Source organism: Ammodytes marinus (assembly GCF_949987685.1).
Source record: "Ammodytes marinus genome assembly, chromosome: 11".
Taxonomy (NCBI): domain Eukaryota; kingdom Metazoa; phylum Chordata; class Actinopteri; order Uranoscopiformes; family Ammodytidae; genus Ammodytes; species Ammodytes marinus.
Window position 1 is genome coordinate 25293481 of NC_137215.1, and position 17780 is coordinate 25311260.

A 17780-nucleotide genomic window follows, 5' to 3' on the forward strand; every position below is an offset into this window, starting at 1 on the left:
GCAAACTTTTGAGGAATAGTTTGACATAAGTCAAAAAGTTCAAAGAGATCAATGCTACACTATGCTAAATATGAATCTAAAGCCAACAGGCGACCAGCTTAGCTTAAAATCAAGAGTGGCAACAGCTAAGAAAGCAAAAAAAAAATGTCTACAATTTTTAATTTCAGAATCTTATTAGAGGATAACCCCCTTGAGATGCAGAATCTCGTTTTCTAGAGGGGTCCTCAGAAAAACATACAAGTACAAATTAAACTATTAAAGACGAACACATACGTACACACACAGGCTCTCATAATTCCCCCCAAAACCCCACCCATTGCAATATAATTGTTACATGTAGTCCACATTATTAAGTAGTAGACCAACCCAATTCACAGGACATGAATAGATTGTCATCGGTAATATCATTAAAGGTAGAGTAAGCAATTCTGGAGAATGCTTGTTGTCAAAATCACGTTTTGTCAAAATCAGTGAATATCGCCTCACGATCTTCTACCTGTTTGTGCTTTGTGTACGCTGAGAAGACATCTGGTTTTAATACACAGCCTAGGCTCTGTAAACTGGTACGTAAACAAAGGGTATGAAAAAAAAAAAAAAAGAGGCCTTCTGTAGCTGACTCCACCTTTAAATAACATATATTCTTCATCATATATAGCAATAATAAGCCTCCCTGCGCATTCAATAAAGGGTGTGAATGCTTTCTGCAATGTTTTGGGTTCACTTAAACCATTTGAATTTCCCCCCTTTCACTGGGACAAATGCTTTTGATTTTAGAGCATTTTCAAATCCAAAAAAAGAAAACCTACTTTGTCTCGTGTGGGAGAGAAACGAGCGCAGATTCACATCAGGTTCGTTAGTTTGGAAGCTCCACTTCCCAAAGCTGTGAACCACAGTGGCTCTATTGTCCCGGACAGGAAGAGCAAATCTAATTTAACCCCATCCCACCCACCCCCACACCCCCCACACCCCTACCACCACCACCACCACCCCAAATACCTCCAGACTAATTGGGTCTGAAATCAAACTCCACTCCCTCTCTGGACCTCCAGCACTGTGACGGACTCAGGGCAGGAACACAGGGATCACGTTCTATATAGAGAACAGAGGGGATTTGCATTGGGACGTCAGTGTGTGTGTGTAGGAACATTTTAAATCAATATAAATAGTGTTAGCCAGTACTGTATATCCTCTCATACTGGCTCGGGAATTGACAATCACTGGATGCTCCTCCCCTTGTATCTTCTAAATATCCGCCCGCTGTTGTTACTCAAGACCTCCCTCACATTAAAAACAATAGGTACATTCCAGTATGTGCCAGTTTAGATATCAAATGCGTGGAATCGGGAAGCTCTTTGTAAATATATTGAAAATAGTCATTAGGAAAAGGATTTAAAAACCTCCACAGTACTGCCTGTACAACGTCAAATTTGCAGTTTTTTTTTTAACATAACACTCCCCACTCTGAAACCATGTTGAAAATGCAAGCAGTGACCTCACTCACTTTGCTGACATGTCCATTGTTTTTAGGCCATTCTCGGTGAACCATTAATCCACCAGTTAACCTGGCTCTTTGCTTACTGTAAAGCCAACTGCCTGTGCAGCCTATGTGTGCCGTCCATGTGTCCTCTCTCTCTCTCTCTCTCTTTCTCTCTCTCTCTCTCTCTCTCTCTCTCTGTCTCTGTCTCTCTCTCTCTCTCTTTCTCTCTCTCTCCACCAGTTCATTCATTGACAGTGGATGACACAGATGACTGGACAGCGCTGAAGGACACTCATTAAACTGACCTCGTCCTATTTTAGCAACAATAGCCACTCAACCGTTAAAACCTGGTTTTCTCATCGTTTATGTCGGATGAATCACGCCGACGAGGACAAAGAGAGAAGTGTCACCGCTCAGAAACTTAAAAAAATACAATTAAACTGTGTGTGTGTGTGTGTGTGTGTGTGTGTGTGGGTGGGGGGGGGGGGGGTGTATGTTACCATTTAAGGATTACTCAACGTTTGCTTATGGAGTAAATAAGCTGTTATTATACCCTTCACTGGAAAACACACAAACAAAAATGGTGTTTTGGCTGCTTTCGCCATCATGGACTGAAAAAAAAAGCAATGTGGGGCGAAGAGAATGTAATGACTCAGTGGTTAATGTGAAATAGAGTCACTCTGTCGTAGTATTGAATGAGTGTGTGTGGTACAGTGTATTGATTGAGACGTGTTTAAAAAGATGGAAGCGGAGTTCAGAGTATGTTGGTGTGGCTATTTCACCATCTAACAGGGAGTCAAACAGTGGTTCATATGTACGGAAATGGCAGGACATATTTGTTGTGTTATTTTGGATTTGACGCTCTTGGACACACACTTTGTGACATAGTTTTTGAAGTATTAGTGGCATAAGTAGAATCCTCCTGTTTACTGTGGGCCTTTATCTAAGGTGGAGTCAGCGATCGTAAAGAACAAAAGGCCATTTTGACTTCAAGCATTCTCCAGAACCTCCAGCTCCACCTTTTTAAAGGCTTTGAAAAGCTCAAATAAGTTTTAAAATGCAATCTTGTGAGAGCCCCTCTTTTTCCTCCATATCATTCCCCTTCATCTCAGCGCTCACACAGCAGGTAGAATATCAGCATCATGCCAGCCATCAGTGTCTTGTCGTCTGCTAACGTCCTTTCATGTCTTGATAAAGCCAAAAGGAACATTTCCATATCAGACACCTCCGTCCCTCCACCCATCTGACCCAGGGCTTGACCCATTAAAGTGGAGAGATAGTCCCAGGTCAAATGAAATGACTTGTGTTGACGATAGAGTTTCCATGATAGAGACCGGTAGGAGCCTCTGTTGGCTCCCTGTTGAGCAGCCCATTGACTTGTATTTGACCCTTTGTCACTGAACCGGGTTCAATGATAAATGCTGCTACAGTGTGTTCTGACTGGGCTGGCCCATTTGACCAAAAACCATGAATAGAACATTTCACCTCGATTACCATTAATGAGCAATTATGAAGTTTTTGTTTAGTTTTTTTTACCTCATAGTTCACTGACAAGCTTTATACTGTAAATATGCTCACTTATTAACGCTGGGATATATTTTGTTATAATGAAAGAGTGCATTTCTTTTTTATTGTAAAATAATTTTAAGGAAACACACCAATGCACTATTTATTTATGGTTAGCAACTGAATATTTGAAACTGGAATCAAAGCATTTGCTGGAAATGAAAAGGTCACATTTTAATTTTAAAGTATAAGTCAAGTTTTCTAAAACAGTCGAAAGGCAATAAGTTGCATTTAAATATAGCCACGTGAAAAGTAGAGAATAACTTGATTGTCTGGTAAAAACAAATATTTGAAATATTGCCATGTGTGAAAATGTCAACAGAACACTGCTGATTGCATTAAAATAATTTAAAAAACATCAAAATAATCAACATGAGCAAGATAAATGTTGTTTTCGATTATTTTTCGAACAATTGCCCAGCCCTCTGAACATGATTTCCCATGCAAATGCTCAATATAGGCAGGTTTTGTGCTATCATTATTGGTGGTAAAGCTTCCTGTTGTTGTTGCCTGTTTCTCGTCAACCAGCAGAGGAAGTCAGGGCTGTAAAGTCTGTGTTTTTATTTCACACCTCTCTCTCTCTCCACCTCACACCTTTGCTTCCTGGCGTCTCGGCTCCACTGTAGCGTCTCTGTGTGTGTGTGTGTGTGTGTGTGTGTGTGTGTGTGTGTGTGTGTGTGTGTGTGTGTGTGTGTGTGTGTGTGTGTGTGTGTGTGTGTGTGTGTGTGTGTGTGTGTGTGTGTGTGTGTGTGTGTGTGTGTGTGTGTGTGTGTGTGTGTGTGTGTGTGTGTGTGTGTGTGTGTGTGTGTGTGTGTGTGTGTGTGAGACAGAGACAGAGACAGAGCATCCCTTTGATTGAAGATTGATGTTGTGGGTTTTTTGAAAAGCTCTTCCTTGTCAGCTGTCAGGACTTATTTAGTGCGTTTGTGTTTTCACAAGATTACCATGATACTTTTAAGCATAATAAAACATTTATTTTCAAAGGTCTGCTGACCAGCCCCCACCACACACACACAAACACACACACACACACACACACACACACACACACACACACACACACACACACACTAGCTTTAAGCACGCACATGCCAGTGTGTGTTATACAACGTTATAATATTTAACTGTAATTATGCTAGGTGCCTGTGTTGCTGTTGAACTGAGCCCATAGGTTCCAAATGTAATTAACAAACAAACATATTTTAACTGTGGTGGTAGTTTAGCAGTCGACCATTGGATGCACGGCATTAACATTATAGCTGGCTTGATATCTTCATAATGCATTCCAGTGACACTGACCACCTGGCATCATGACGGGCGGCCACTGTTTCATGTAGCACGGAGAAAAAAACGTATTACAACGGAAATTGATAAACACAGACTGAATTAAACCAGATAAAGTAAAAGTATGGATCATTAGAACGGCGAAGGGAGGAAAATGATCCCATGAAGTGTGTCCCTCTGGTACAGTTCTGTATCATGATTCAGCTGTCTGTCTGCTGTCCTCACATTGTTGACTTTCTGTAAAAACTTTACTCAACATGGAGGTTCTTTGATCATCAGCTTGATGTGCAGGTTGGTAATCTTGGCCTTGTGCAATATTTATGCCGTAACAAAGGCAATTATTTCATAAGTCTAATAAAAAATACCGAGGTTCGGACTTCAGTGACCTCAAGGCTGTGAGTAAAGCCGTGTGGTTTAGCTAAAGGGACTTGTAAAGTGTCTGTCTAGCCCCCCGGGTACAATGTGCGTAGTTGGAGCAGTTAGGTGAGGGGAGGGGGGGGGGGGGCTCTTACCCCAAATCCCTGAAATGTGGGTGGCTGAGCAAAGGAATGAACTCCCAAATACAGTGAACACCATGACTCCAGTGAGTGGAAGCGGTGTGTGTGTGTGGGGGGGCAAGTGTTCTCTCTCATTTCACTGTCCTGACAGCCCGCCGAAAAAATCCCCCACCCACTCCTTATCCTCCCTTCAATGAGACATCTGATACACACACACCCAGCTGCAGGGGCTCAGCAAAGGATTTAGTGAACAGTGAAGGTCTCTTCACTCTCTCCACTTGAATTCAGTGACTTTAATGACACCACAGTTGATCAGAAACACTGACCGGCTTCTGATGAAGCTTTGACCGGCTTCTAATCACTGATGTTCCACAATGAAAGCTGTCTCAGTCTAAAGCTTAGGACAATGACACCTTCCTAACAAGGATTCCTCCAATGCAGACCATGTTGTTTTGCATTTTAAACAACATGGACAGACCCCATGAAAGGCAGTATACTATATGTATACAATAGCAATAGCCCAGATTAGAAATGAATCAGTACACTACTAGATGAGATCCCTTTTAGTTTTAATGTGTGGCTATTTTATACTTGTATTACAGCTTGACAGCATAGAGATGAAGAGGAGTAGACAGTTAATGCATCATGCCAGGCTCTAACTGGATGTTGTGTTTCAGGAACGTAATGCCATGTTGAGGGCAACATGCCACCCCATTGTTTACTGTATGAAAACATTTGAACTTGCAGGCCAAATCTAAATTCAGGAAGAGTGTCAGGAAGTAGCCAATGACATTCTGACCGTGACTTAGTTCATATCAATGCAGAAACATCTATTTATGAATCCTAGTTTCATATCACACAGTACCGAGCAGTGTGTCTTTACCTTAGACATATTGATTGGACCAGACCACCCCAGCTCAGGTTCCACTTTCTAGCTTTTAACCATAACACATGGATTTCATTAATAGATTAGGACCGTTAAATTGACACGGATAGGTTGGACTGATTCAAAACAGTTCCTGAGTTTTCGTGTCAGTAAAGTTGAGACATAAATATTATTTTGATCTAGCTGTGAGCACCACTTTCCTTTTTGCATCGCATTGTGTCATGCTAGGGTTAGCATATAGCTCAAAGCCCTGCCTATAATTACAGCATCACAATGCTGCCCTATGACTGTAAACTCTTGTATGTAACTGTAACAATAAGCTATGAGTTGATTGGTGGCAAATCAGCAAATATGATAACATGTGCTCAGTGACGAGGCATGTTATGGTTCCAGCAGATTAACATAAAGCACACTTTGTAAAAAGCCAGAGTCTCTAACAAGGCAACCAAAGATTTTAGTTCAGTTTGAAAATATAAAAATAAACTCTCTAGAAGCTCAGAACGGTACAACTGTTCCACTGTTTCCACTAGTGGCACAAGGTTAAGTTTTTCCCTCACACTGCTGCCCTGCCCAGCTCAAATGTACTATGAGAGTGCCAGTAGATGCCAACTTACACACACACACACACACAAACACAGCCTCACCCCATCCTACTCAAACCCATTCATTCATTCACCAACTGGCACTGACGTTGTCATTTGCAGAGACAAGATTGTCTGACATAAACTCACACCGACTTCCAAGGCAAACAATACCTACTTAAAACTAAACCCATGCCAGCACACACATACTCACACACTACTACACACCCAACACACACACACACACATGCCAGCAACGGCATGAAAGACAATCCCCTTGAGAAACAGGAGTATTTTGCGCCAAGGGAAATCGTGTTAAACGATGTGTGAAACCTCCGTAGAAAAGCAGATCAACTGAATGCAGCTAAAATTTCCTATTATGTCCCTTTATGTTGGGTAGAGGGAGGGGGGGGGGCGGGGGGTGCTGTAAAGACTTGACATCAGAGGGCAGGGCTGGCCCACAGAGAGGCGGCTTCTTGGGGAAGAAAGGAATTTGTCACTCAAGCTCCTAAACTCTTAAATCTCCTCTTAATACGGTACAATCAACAGCTTCTAATGTTCACAGTAGAGCGGGTATGTCTCCCCACTCGGGGCCCTGCTCCCATTTTACGCCTCATCTGTGAAGACCAAAAACAATCCCGAATCCATAGTGTGTGTGTGTGTGTGTGTGGGTGTGTGTGTGGGTGTGTGGGTGTTTGGGTGTGTGTGTGTGTTTTTGGGTGTGTGTGTGCGCGCGTTGTTCTACTGTATATGTGTGCTGATGGGGGTCCGTATACCTCCAAGCCGTCCCTCCTCTCTTTGCCATAGTGCTAGTGTTTTTGGCTGGCGGCCCTCAAAGCCTTTTGAAGTGTCTGGTGTTACCTGGGTGTCAGCTGTTGTGAAGGATGGTCAAGGTGGGAGAACAACACTCTCTCACACACTCACACACACAACAACCCCTGTGTCGGATAGTTGCTGCGTGGACAACTGCAGTCGTTAAACAGAGTCATACGTTATGTTTTCCCTCCGTTTGAAGTGTGTGTGTGTCCTTTGCACTCAACCTTCCTTTACTCAGGCCTGACTGACACAGGGGTGTGTGTGTGTGTACGTGCGTGTACGTACGTGCATGTGTGTGCGTGTGTACGTGCGTGCGTGGAGATGCATCATCCCAACACACAACTATTTGGAGACGTCTATAAATAATGATACTATTGAAAAAACTGCTTTTATTTTTCATGTCTGTAATTGCTGGCACTCACTACAAGTAAAAAAATATATGTATGTCCAGTATAAACAGCCACGTATTCACATGTGTAGTCAATTCATTCATGCATCCATTCATTAACACGTCAGCAGGCAAGTTCAAGAGCAATGTACATGCGCATATTGGTGCATCGTGCGGAATAGTTTTCAGTCCACACACACACACACACACACACCCTGATCGTGGTCGGCTATATGAGTTATAGTTTTGTTTCCCAGAAGGCCATCCAAGCCCAGAGTAGACACACATGCGCACACGCTCTCGCACTAAGTCGAGAACATACCGTCAGCACTGCATCATTTAGACATCCCATCCCAACTATACAAGCAGTAACTGAGACACTCACACACAAGAGACAAGGGAAAGATAGTTGAAACTCTGGCAATGTAGTCAGATCCCCTTCACATATACCTCCTGCCATAGATTTGACCAGACCAGAAACATTTATTTCATATTTGATAATCCTGCAGCCTGAAGAGTTTTTTTCCCCCCCATGTTTTTGGACTTGCAGTGCCGTGACGGTCACACACACACACACACACACACACACACACACACACATACACACACACACACACACACACTCATGAAAATACACACACACACATTGTTTTCCTGGAGTGCAATTGGATCTGAATTTGACAACAACAACAAAAAAAGTGTTCTGCTCAGCTGTGGAAAGCAACTTTTTTAGGATCATTTATTTCAGTTTGAGTTTTAGTCAGACTTTGGATTGAATTGTTTTGGATACGGGGACACACCACTACGACTAATGGTTTTTCCGTTCTTACCACCGCATCACACACACACACACACACACACACACACACACACACACATGATGCTCCATGGGCTGGGTCTAAGTCATGCACATCCACTCTCGTATAAGCCCGGTTCTGTATACTATACACGGCCGTGAAGTTTGCCATGGTAACCACCAGTTTCTTTTGAAAGTGATTTGTTTTAAAGGAAGTTACTGCAGACTAGTGTGACTTATTAGCTTGTAAACGCATTGACAGATCCAACCCTCATTACTGGTGTGTGTCTTTAAGCTAGTTTTGTATGTCTTAAATGTAAAGGTCACCTATTATGCATAATGCACTTTTTCATGGTTTGACCAACGTTAATATGGGTCTCTGGTGTGATTCAAGCCTCCCAAGTATGGGAAAAAACAACCCTCTCTCTTTTTCTCCACCTCCACATTTCTGAAAACCTGCGTTCAAAGTCCGATTTTTACCCCTGAATCTAACTGGCTGGTTAGATTTAAACCAGCAGTTAGAATCTGGGCCAATCAGAGCAGGGCTTAAAGGGACAGTTCTCTAAAACTGAGAATGGAAAAAGAGTAGATTCAGCAATGGCTCTGGGAGAATTATTTTTATTTTTATTTATTTTTATTTTTTGACACTACACCATCAAAACAGTTACTAGTAAAAACCTACATTAAAAAGTTGCACCCCAAAATAAGCATAATATGTCCCCTTGAAAAAACACCTTGTTAAAAGACTTGAATACACATTTTGATCTCCTTTGGTCCCTAGATGTGGCGGGTGTGTCCGTGTGCGCCCCCGTAGCCCTGGACTGTGGCGTGGGACTGCTGTGTGGACTGTTGTCGCGCTGGGGACAGGTGCCGGCGGGCAGCCTGGCTCTGACAGAGTGGCTGCTGGGAAACCAAGAGGGCAGCGACGAGGCAGCACCAGACCAAGCCTCCAGTCTGGTGAGAGTCTTTTGTCTTTGTATGACCTCGGGATGAGATTACATAAGGACTCACTAAACATTGTTACACCGCAGTACAGGAACATCACAACAAGTACCAAGAGGAACAGACAATAGAATACAATCAAGTGAAAAGGATACTGTTTACCTCAATAACCCATTGGATTATCAACTGTCTGTAACAAGGACAGTTATTTAAAGCTTTGGTTCCTGTTTTTTGTTTTTTTCTCTCAATACTTTGAAGGCACCGTGTTAAACAGCTGTGAGGCATTGTTAAGACATTAAAAAGTCAAATAAAAAAACGTAAAACATTGCTTCCTGTGGCTGATTGCCTTCAGCTGTGAAGCACAAGGATCTGTATTCTTAAAGCTGCACTAGCAATGTTTTTCATACGTAGCTTATATGGTCACATAATAACAAACCAATATATAATGATCACCTCATTTTACAGTTCCCCCTCACTTCTCTTTGGATTCATTGTTATGCTTTTCTGGCTGCAAACTTGAACTGTTTTTTGTTTCACTCTCACCGTTCTCATCGGCCCCAGTTCTATGTCACACCTGGCAGCCATTTTATTTCGTTCAATAAAAGTTCTGATATACACCAAACTGTACACTACCATCCCAGCACCACACAACAGGCGATTAGCAGCTATGAAGCCGGAATATTTCCCCACAGGAGACGGTGATCAAATAAAATAAAGGCTGTATCCGAAATCTAATTACAATTGGTTGGATATTGCCATATTTGAACATTTATTTCAAACATTTCTCAAAAAGTTGTTTCATGATATCCATTTGACCTATTCACCTTCATCAGTGGCTGGCCTTAAAAGTGAATGCTAATGTTGCTCTGTGTCTGTTTCTATTTCTAAACAGTTTGCTAACATGTTCATCATAATACTCATTGAAATAAACATCCAATAATTTGACCCCCCCCCCCATGTTGTCTGGTGACAGGATGAAGAGGACTTCCTGTTTGAGAAGGGGGAGCTGAACCTGTGGGCGGAGCCTGTCCAGTGGGTGAAGCTGCTCCACAGACACCTGGGCTGCTTGGTCCAGACCTTCAAGCAGACCCAGGCCCCAGGAACCACAGTACCAGACCAGGACCAGGCCAACCATATCCACACCCTGACCACCATAGCCCGAGCCCAGGCCCTGAGTACCCAGAAGGCCCTTGACTCTCTCCCCGGCCTGCCTCAGTTCTCCTGCCCCATGGAACACGCCCGGCTAGTGCTGCGCCACCAGAGGGCCACCCTGGCTCTAGATGTTCTGGACAGGCTGCTGGAGAGGTAGAGGAGGTCCACACCAACTCTTTCTTTTAGATTGTAGGGAAATGTATGTGAAAGTTTAAAGGTGGAGTCAGCCATTCTTGTCAAAAATCTTTTTTTTTTTTGTGAAAATCAGTGAATAATCCTATGACGTGAGTTTCCGGTCCATACAGAAATATCTGGCGTTCATACTCTTGTATGTAAACTAAGGGTGGGGCCCGGCGTAGTTAGCAACATACCGGTTTACAGAGCCTAGGCTGTCAATTAACACTGGCTTTTTACCCAGCGCACACACAGTATAGAAAGGAAGAGGATCGTATGAGATATTAAGTGATTTTGACAAGCATTCTCCAGAATCTCTGAATCCATCTTTAGGTTTTTCTGATATTAAAAATAAAGGGAAAGTTTTCAGACAAAATGAAGAAGTTTAATGAACCAACTCATGAGGTCACAGACAGGCTTTGTGGGTCAAGTCTTTTTATTCAAACGGAATGAAGGACACTTGAAATGTTTTTTTTTACTCTGTACTTGTCTCCTACTTTTTAATCTTAAGATTATTGTTACTTGATTGTCTTTTTAAATAAATATGTTTAAATAAATATCGACTGCACTTCTTTATTCCACACAAAAAAGTGAGACGAGACAAATTTGATACGATAAAAATGATAATATTAACATTGTTTGCGGCAGATGAGAAACCATAACAATGATTGGGGCCCGTGTGTGTGTGTGTGTGTGTGTGTGTGTGTGTGTGTGTGTGTGTGTGTGTGTGTGTGTGTGTGTGTGTGTGTGTGTGTGTGTGTGTGTGTGTGTGTGTGTGTGTGTGTGTGTGTGTGTGTGTGTGTGTGTGTGTGTGTGTGTGTGTGTGTAAAACAACACTTGAAGATGCGCTGTTGTGTCTTATCAGCGGGGAATGTGTCACTCGACAGTGTCAGTCGTATTAGGGCAGAGGTTGTGCTTCCTCTCGGTGTAAGAGGGATTTAAGCTTTGGAACAAAACAACTCACCGCCTTAAGCTTGTCGCTGCTACCGTCAATGGTGTGATTGTGTCAGTAGACGACCAGCTTCATGGAGCAGGCAGCATTGGGATTGTGAAAGCCAGTGTTTTTATTCTGCCGACACGTCACCACAGTTGTATTTTCAGTATACGCTTTGACTTCTGACTGTATGTTTATACGAGGTGCTATTCTCCTGTGATGTTTCATTCACTGCAGGATTCTTCCCATTTGGACTGTGTTTCTATGCTTCCCCCTACTTTTCCTGGTTATGTAATTAGGAGGACAAGCACAATAGACTACTGTCGTGTGTGTGTGTGTGTGTGTGTGTGTGTGTGTGTGTGTGTGTGTGTGTGTGTGTGTGTGTGTGTGTGTGTGTGTTTATTCATGCTGCCCTCTCATACAGCTGGACCCTTCTCCCTGCATGGTGGCCATGTTCCCTGTTACAGTAAAAGTGAGGTAATGTTTTGGAACAGCCCCCCCCCCCAATAATAAAAACAAGATCCGTGTGATGGCGAGAGCGGTGGTTTCTGTGGACGAGGACATGTTTCAAGGGATTACTCAGGAGCCTGTGTGTATCTGTCCTTCACATTAAAAAAAAACTATTTATCACGACTCGCAAAGCACAAATAGTCCCGGGGCAGCCCTCAGACTAATTTTAGGGTTGGTAGTAGTAGATTCCAAGCTCTTACGTCACTTGTTTTTCGCCTGTTGCTATTCCCCCCCCCCCCCCTCCCCTTTTATATATATATATATATACCTCCCTCCGTGCTTCTTTATACCAAAGCCTTCAGCACTTTGGAATAGAGAATATTGAATCATGTCAACACACAGAATGAAAAATATATTTTTTTTCTTTTTATAGACACTCTTCCAATTATGATCCTACGTGGAAACGACTTGATGGTTACCAGTGTCACGGCAACCGGCAATTTCTGGGTGATATGTGTCGCGCTCAGTTTTTTTTACACCCTTCCTGACCAAAATATCTGCCTTGCTGCTCGAGCCTTGATATAAAGGCCAGTTCCTCTATGCTGCCAACTCTGCACTCTTTCCACTGTGGTTTATTCTAACGTGTCATAACTCCAGGAGTAGAGAGTAGAGTAGTTTGACATTTTCACGGGAACGTTCTGCCATCCAGGGAAGGTTGCATCATGCAGCTTTTATTGCGACCGCACTTCACTCCTTGACTTAACAAAGGAGGGACTGTGGCGACAGGGTGGCTTGGATGAAGAAAGAAAATGACCTAGACGTGGAAGCTTGGACCTTCTTCTCTATGTCCTCCTAGGAGACACAACAACAAAAGGCAGCCCTCTTTGCAGTAGAAATAAGTACAAGTGTATAATCACACCTAAATGGGCCCCAGCTTTTGAAATCTTGGTCCAGATCTGCACAGCAGGTGGCGCCCCCCCACTCTCCCTCCCAGTCGATTCCTGACTTGCCCTCATGGGGGCAGTGTTGCGCTGCTGCAATGAATGAAAAGCACATTCCTGCAGTCTGGCCTTCTCTGAGATTTGGTGGAAAAACAAGTTGGGAGGGAGGAGGAACACACTAGAGTGGTTCAAAAAAAAAGATTGAACAGATGTCAATCCATTTCATTTATCCTCATGACTGGACCGTGTTACTCTTAAATGGTGTCAGTGGTGTGAGCCAATGGTGAGATCTATAGTTTTGAAGTTGAGGGTAGAGAGGCCATAAAAAAAAGTAGGTCATGTGAGCACATTATAGGCCTACACTGTATTATTCTGCCATGTGTAGTAGACTGGAATAGGCTGACTGCTGCTGTTGCACTGTGTGGAAGTTGATTATGCAACCGACAGGATTCTAAAAATTGTACTGCACTCTGCCTGGACTCCTCTCTGCTCATACTTGTGGTCTCACCCCATCCACAGGGAGAGAGAGAGAGAGAGAGAGGGAGAGGCAGTCCAGAGTTTCCTTCCATTACAAATACATGTGTCAGCTTCCAAGTGTGGTGGTCCACACGCCAGAGGGGTGGCCTTGTCACTGGTTTAAATAACCCCCTCCCCTCCCCCCCACCAGAACTTTGCTGGGAACTAGGCCTAGATGTTTGGTTGATGGATGATAAACCATTTTGCTTTTAACTTTAGAATGCTGCCATGGAGCTCTTGAGCAAAGCACCTATCCCCAATCTCTGTGTGTGTGTGTGTGTGTGTGTGTGTGTGTGTGTGTGTGTGTGTGTGTGTGTGTGTGTGTGTGTGTGTGTGTGTGTGTGTGTGTGTGTGTGTGTGTGTGTGTGTGTGTGTGTGTGTGTGTTCATTTTGCAGTTGAACATCTCGCATGCTCGGCTCCGTGGTGGCTCTGCATTCTTTCTCAGCGAGAGTCAACCCCAAAAAGCAAAACCAACTTCCACAAAATCGGTTGTGTGACTAAAAGAAAGGGAGAGAGAGAGAGAGAGAGAGAGAGAGAGAGAGAGAGAGAGAGAGAGAGAGAGAGAGAGAGAGAGAGAGAGAGAGAGAGAGAGAGAGAGAGAGAGAGAGAGAGAGAGAGAGAGAGAGAGAGATAAAAAAAAGTTGAGAGTTGTGTGAGGAGGGGATGGGGGTGGGCTGGGGTTGGATTTCAAGGCGTGGTGTTAAAGAATAGGCGGCCAACCGGTGAATGGAAGTTTATTTTTTTCCCGAGAGGGGAGGGGTTGGAGGAGGCGGCTCCTCGCAAAAAAAGTTTGCGCCGACTTCGCTTCGCCCCTCCCTGGCCACCGTCAGGCATTTATACCCATGCAGAAAGGGGTTCGAGCGCACAGTCAAGCACTCTGGTTCAGCGCTTCTCCAGGGGAGGACATAAAGACACCTACAACTCAACAATACAAACCTATCCTCCCCCCTTTTTTCCGTTCCTCGCCTTCGTCTACGGACTTAAAACTGCAAGCAACTTTTTTTAAAGGAACTTTTTTTTGCCACAACCAAAACCAGTCGTGGCACAAACTACCGCCCGTCGCTCTAGTCAAGGATCCCGGTCGGTCCTCCATGAAAGAGGGAGTGCGGCAGCAGCTAACTTGGGGAAACGAAATGTCTACGGCCGTCTTGTCTGCGTTCTACGACATGGACATGCTTTATAAGGTAAATAGAAAAGAACAAAAGTTTGACAAGATGTGGGGAGTTTTCAGTTTAACTTGTTGCACTTGAACGCAGCATTTACTGTGCGTGCCTCAGCGTCAGTAGGGTTAGCATGTGTTCAGCTGCAACAACTTGTAGCGTCGCAGGCAGAAGAAAGTTGTCTTTTATAAAAGGAGCCATGTGTTCTGAATAGTCCAAGAATTGATTGCTAACGAATTTCTATTTTTTCCCTCTACTCGCAGCAAGATAAAAGCATGAACATGAACGCCCTACACATCAACAGCATGCTGGACAAGAAAGCGGTGGGCGCTCCTGTCACCAATGCGGGCTCGGGCGGCCCCTTCTCGCCGGGATTTTTCCGCAGCAACTCGACCAGCAACGTGGACGCGATGAACAACGGCAACAAATACTCTCTGGGCTCTTCCTACGGCAGCCTGAAGGAGAACACAACGCCCAACTGCGGCAACACGGCCCTTATGAACAAGGAGAACAAGTTCCGCGACCGTGCCTACAGCGACAACGTTGACCGGGGCGTGTTGCTCCAGCAGCAGCAGCAGCAGCAGCAACAGCAGCAGAAGCAGCCCGGCTCTCAGATCAACTCCACCCGCTACAAGACCGAGCTGTGTCGGCCCTTCGAGGAGAACGGCTCGTGCAAGTACGGCGAGAAATGTCAGTTCGCTCACGGCTACCACGAGTTGAGGAGTCTCTCCCGACACCCCAAGTACAAAACGGAGCCGTGCCGCACCTTCCACACCATCGGCTTCTGCCCTTACGGCCCCCGCTGTCACTTTATCCACAACGCCGAGGAGAGGCGAGCCCCGTCCGCCAACGCTAACATGCACGCGGGGGGAGAGCCCTGCAGCAGGTCGGCGCGCGAGCTCTATGGCCACAGTCACAGGGACATCCTACCACCACAACAGCTCGGTGGCTACACCCAGAGAGACAGACCAAAGCTCCACCACAGCCTCAGCTTCTCCGGCTTCTCCACACACCACGGCCTAGAGTCGCCCCTTCTCGACAGCCCCACGTCCCGGACCCCACCGCCCCTCATGTCCAACACCGCCTCCTCCACTTCAAGCTTCTATGACGACGTCCTCTCTCCCAACTCCATGTCGTGCATCAACAGTGCCTTCAACTTCCCCGGACAGGACTTAAAGGCCCTGCTCGCCCCCTTGGCCGTGCACACCCAGAGCGGCTATGCCAACAACCACTCGAGCGGCGCCTATTACGGGAACATGCAGCAGAGCGGAGGCAACGTGTGCCCTCCCTCCCCGCCCGCCTTCAACATGAGCCACCTGCAGGCGCTGCGCCGCCTCAACGAGTCGCCCGTGTTCGAGCCCCCTCCCAGCCCGCCCGACTCGCTCTCTGACCGGGACAGCTACGCGAGCGGGTCCCTCAGCTCTTCCGGGAGCCTCAGCGGCTCCGAGTCGCCGAGTCTGGACGCTGGAAGGCGTTTGCCAATCTTCAGCAGGCTGTCGATTTCAGATGACTAACTTTAAAAATCATGTGTGACTTTTTTTTTTTCCTCTTTTTTTCTTCTTTGTCATATATGGATTTATGGACGGCTCAGGCAGGGTGGTGGAGGTGTCAGTGACTGAGTGAGGTAGACTGTCCTTCAAGCAGAGGATCGTGGTTAAGCCCTCTCACGCCCCTTGGCCTTCCACCCCATTTCAGCAACAACCACCGTGCTGAAGTGCCTTCTAAGCAAGACATTGAAATCCCTAGCAGCTCCGATGGGTGAGCTGACACTGCTCTGACCTCCCTGGAAGGGGGCAAGAGAAGAGAAGTCACCCACAGGGATCAATAAAGCTTCATAAAGTGTCCTTGACCTGGCATTAGTTTCTATATATATTTTTTTCCTTGTATGTAATATAGCTGTATTAAAAAGTTAGATAGCAAACAGAAGGCATTCCATCAGTGCCTTGCCCTAGAGGCTCACGGCAGCCTCCCTCTCCTTTTTTTGCTCTATCAGGCAAGCCCCACTTTTTTCCTGGGATTAGATGTGTGGGTTAACATGACTTGACAAGAAGAAGAGACTGTAAGCGGTTTTCAGATTTCCTCCCATCCTGCCAAGAATATGCCTTGACTCAAAGTAACATTTTTTTTTCTTTATCAAGTTGTGTATTTCTCTCTCTCTCTTTCCTCCTCCTCCTCCTTTCCTCTGAAAGCTTCAACTTCCATTCCAGTTCTGTTTTCTCCCGGCGCCACCCAGTGGTTCCTTTGGTTAGTCTAGTGTGTTGCTTGGTTAAAAAGCACTCTTGAGTTGGGTTTGTTTGGGGAAATCACTGCTGATGGTTGGAATATATATTTTTTTAGCTGTTTTGAGTGATTTACATAGCTGTGCATAACTGGCTATGGACTATTTAACTTATTTATTATCTTGTGAAAAAAGTATAGGCTACATTGGTAATTGTGTCCATACTGTATTTATCAAGTATGATGAAGCAATAGATCTATATTCTTTTATGTTTAAATTATGATCGCCATTATTAATCTGCATAAAGTGGAGTGTATGTTCTTTTCACAGTAATATATATATATATTTTGTTTTTTTTTCTCTTTTTTTGTAACTTCACTTGGTTATTTTTATTGTAAATGAGTAAAAAAAAAAATCTTAATTTAAGAGAACGTATGTGATATTTATTTCATTCATTTTGTTTCCTTGTTTACGTTTATTAAAAACAAAAGTTTGCGTGATTGCTGTTTTGCTCCTGAGGTTGTGTGTCAGTGCAGTAGAAGGCTTTTTTTTTTTCTTCTTTTTTTTGAGGATCGTTCTTTAGACGTTTCTGTAGAATGTATAAACGATGTGGTTGTACAGACCGTCCAAACCGTACCTTTCTTTTGTCGATCTAGATCAGACTGTCAGTGACAAAGAACCCAAGTTCAATAAATTAACCAAAAAAGTATTTTTTTTTTTTTTTTTCTCTCTGTTTTGCGCGAGGTCACACTGTGATTCCAGCCACGTGCTAAAAGAATGTAGCAATCCCTTGTGCCCCAGTATTATTGTGTAGTGCCTAATGGGGTTCACCATCTTGACATGCCTTAAAATTAACCAAATAAAGTATTTTTCCTATACATGGCATCTTTTATACACAGTTTGAACTGAATGTAGTGTTGGATTCTTTTTTTGAGGTTGTTACCACTCGGACACCCTGACGGAAACAGTCGTAACCTTTCTAAATCCCCATTCCTCTTATT

General features: G+C 44.3%; 2 protein-coding genes across 2 annotated transcripts in view; both read left to right on the top strand.

Moving 5' to 3' along the window:
• thada (THADA armadillo repeat containing) overlaps positions 1-11107 on the top strand; it is a 107518-nt gene extending 96411 nt beyond the window's left edge. Inside the window, exons 38-39 of the mRNA XM_080036353.1 lie at positions 9073-9248; positions 10207-11107. Of these exons, the coding sequence (XP_079892479.1) occupies positions 9073-9248; positions 10207-10542 (512 nt within the window). The 3' untranslated portion in view covers positions 10543-11107. The remainder of the gene's footprint in view (positions 1-9072; positions 9249-10206) is intronic.
• A 3146-nt stretch (positions 11108-14253) lies between these two features.
• On the top strand, positions 14254-17279 carry zfp36l2 (zinc finger protein 36, C3H type-like 2). Its single transcript, XM_080036977.1, has 2 exons — positions 14254-14585; positions 14825-17279. The coding sequence occupies exons 1-2, from the start codon at positions 14493-14495 to the stop codon at positions 16073-16075; spliced, it is 1344 nt and encodes a 447-aa protein (XP_079893103.1). The 5' UTR covers positions 14254-14492; the 3' UTR covers positions 16076-17279.
• Positions 17280-17780: the final 501 nt, after the last annotated feature.

Excerpts from the sequence above, each read along its gene's own strand:
- zfp36l2 (XM_080036977.1), top strand. The coding sequence starts at position 14,493 with ATGAAAGAGGGAGTGCGGCAGCAGCTAACTTGGGGAAACGAAATGTCT. Across the intron at positions 14,586-14,824 it reads ACATGGACATGCTTTATAAG|CAAGATAAAAGCATGAACAT; the intron begins GTAAATAGAAAA and ends CTCTACTCGCAG.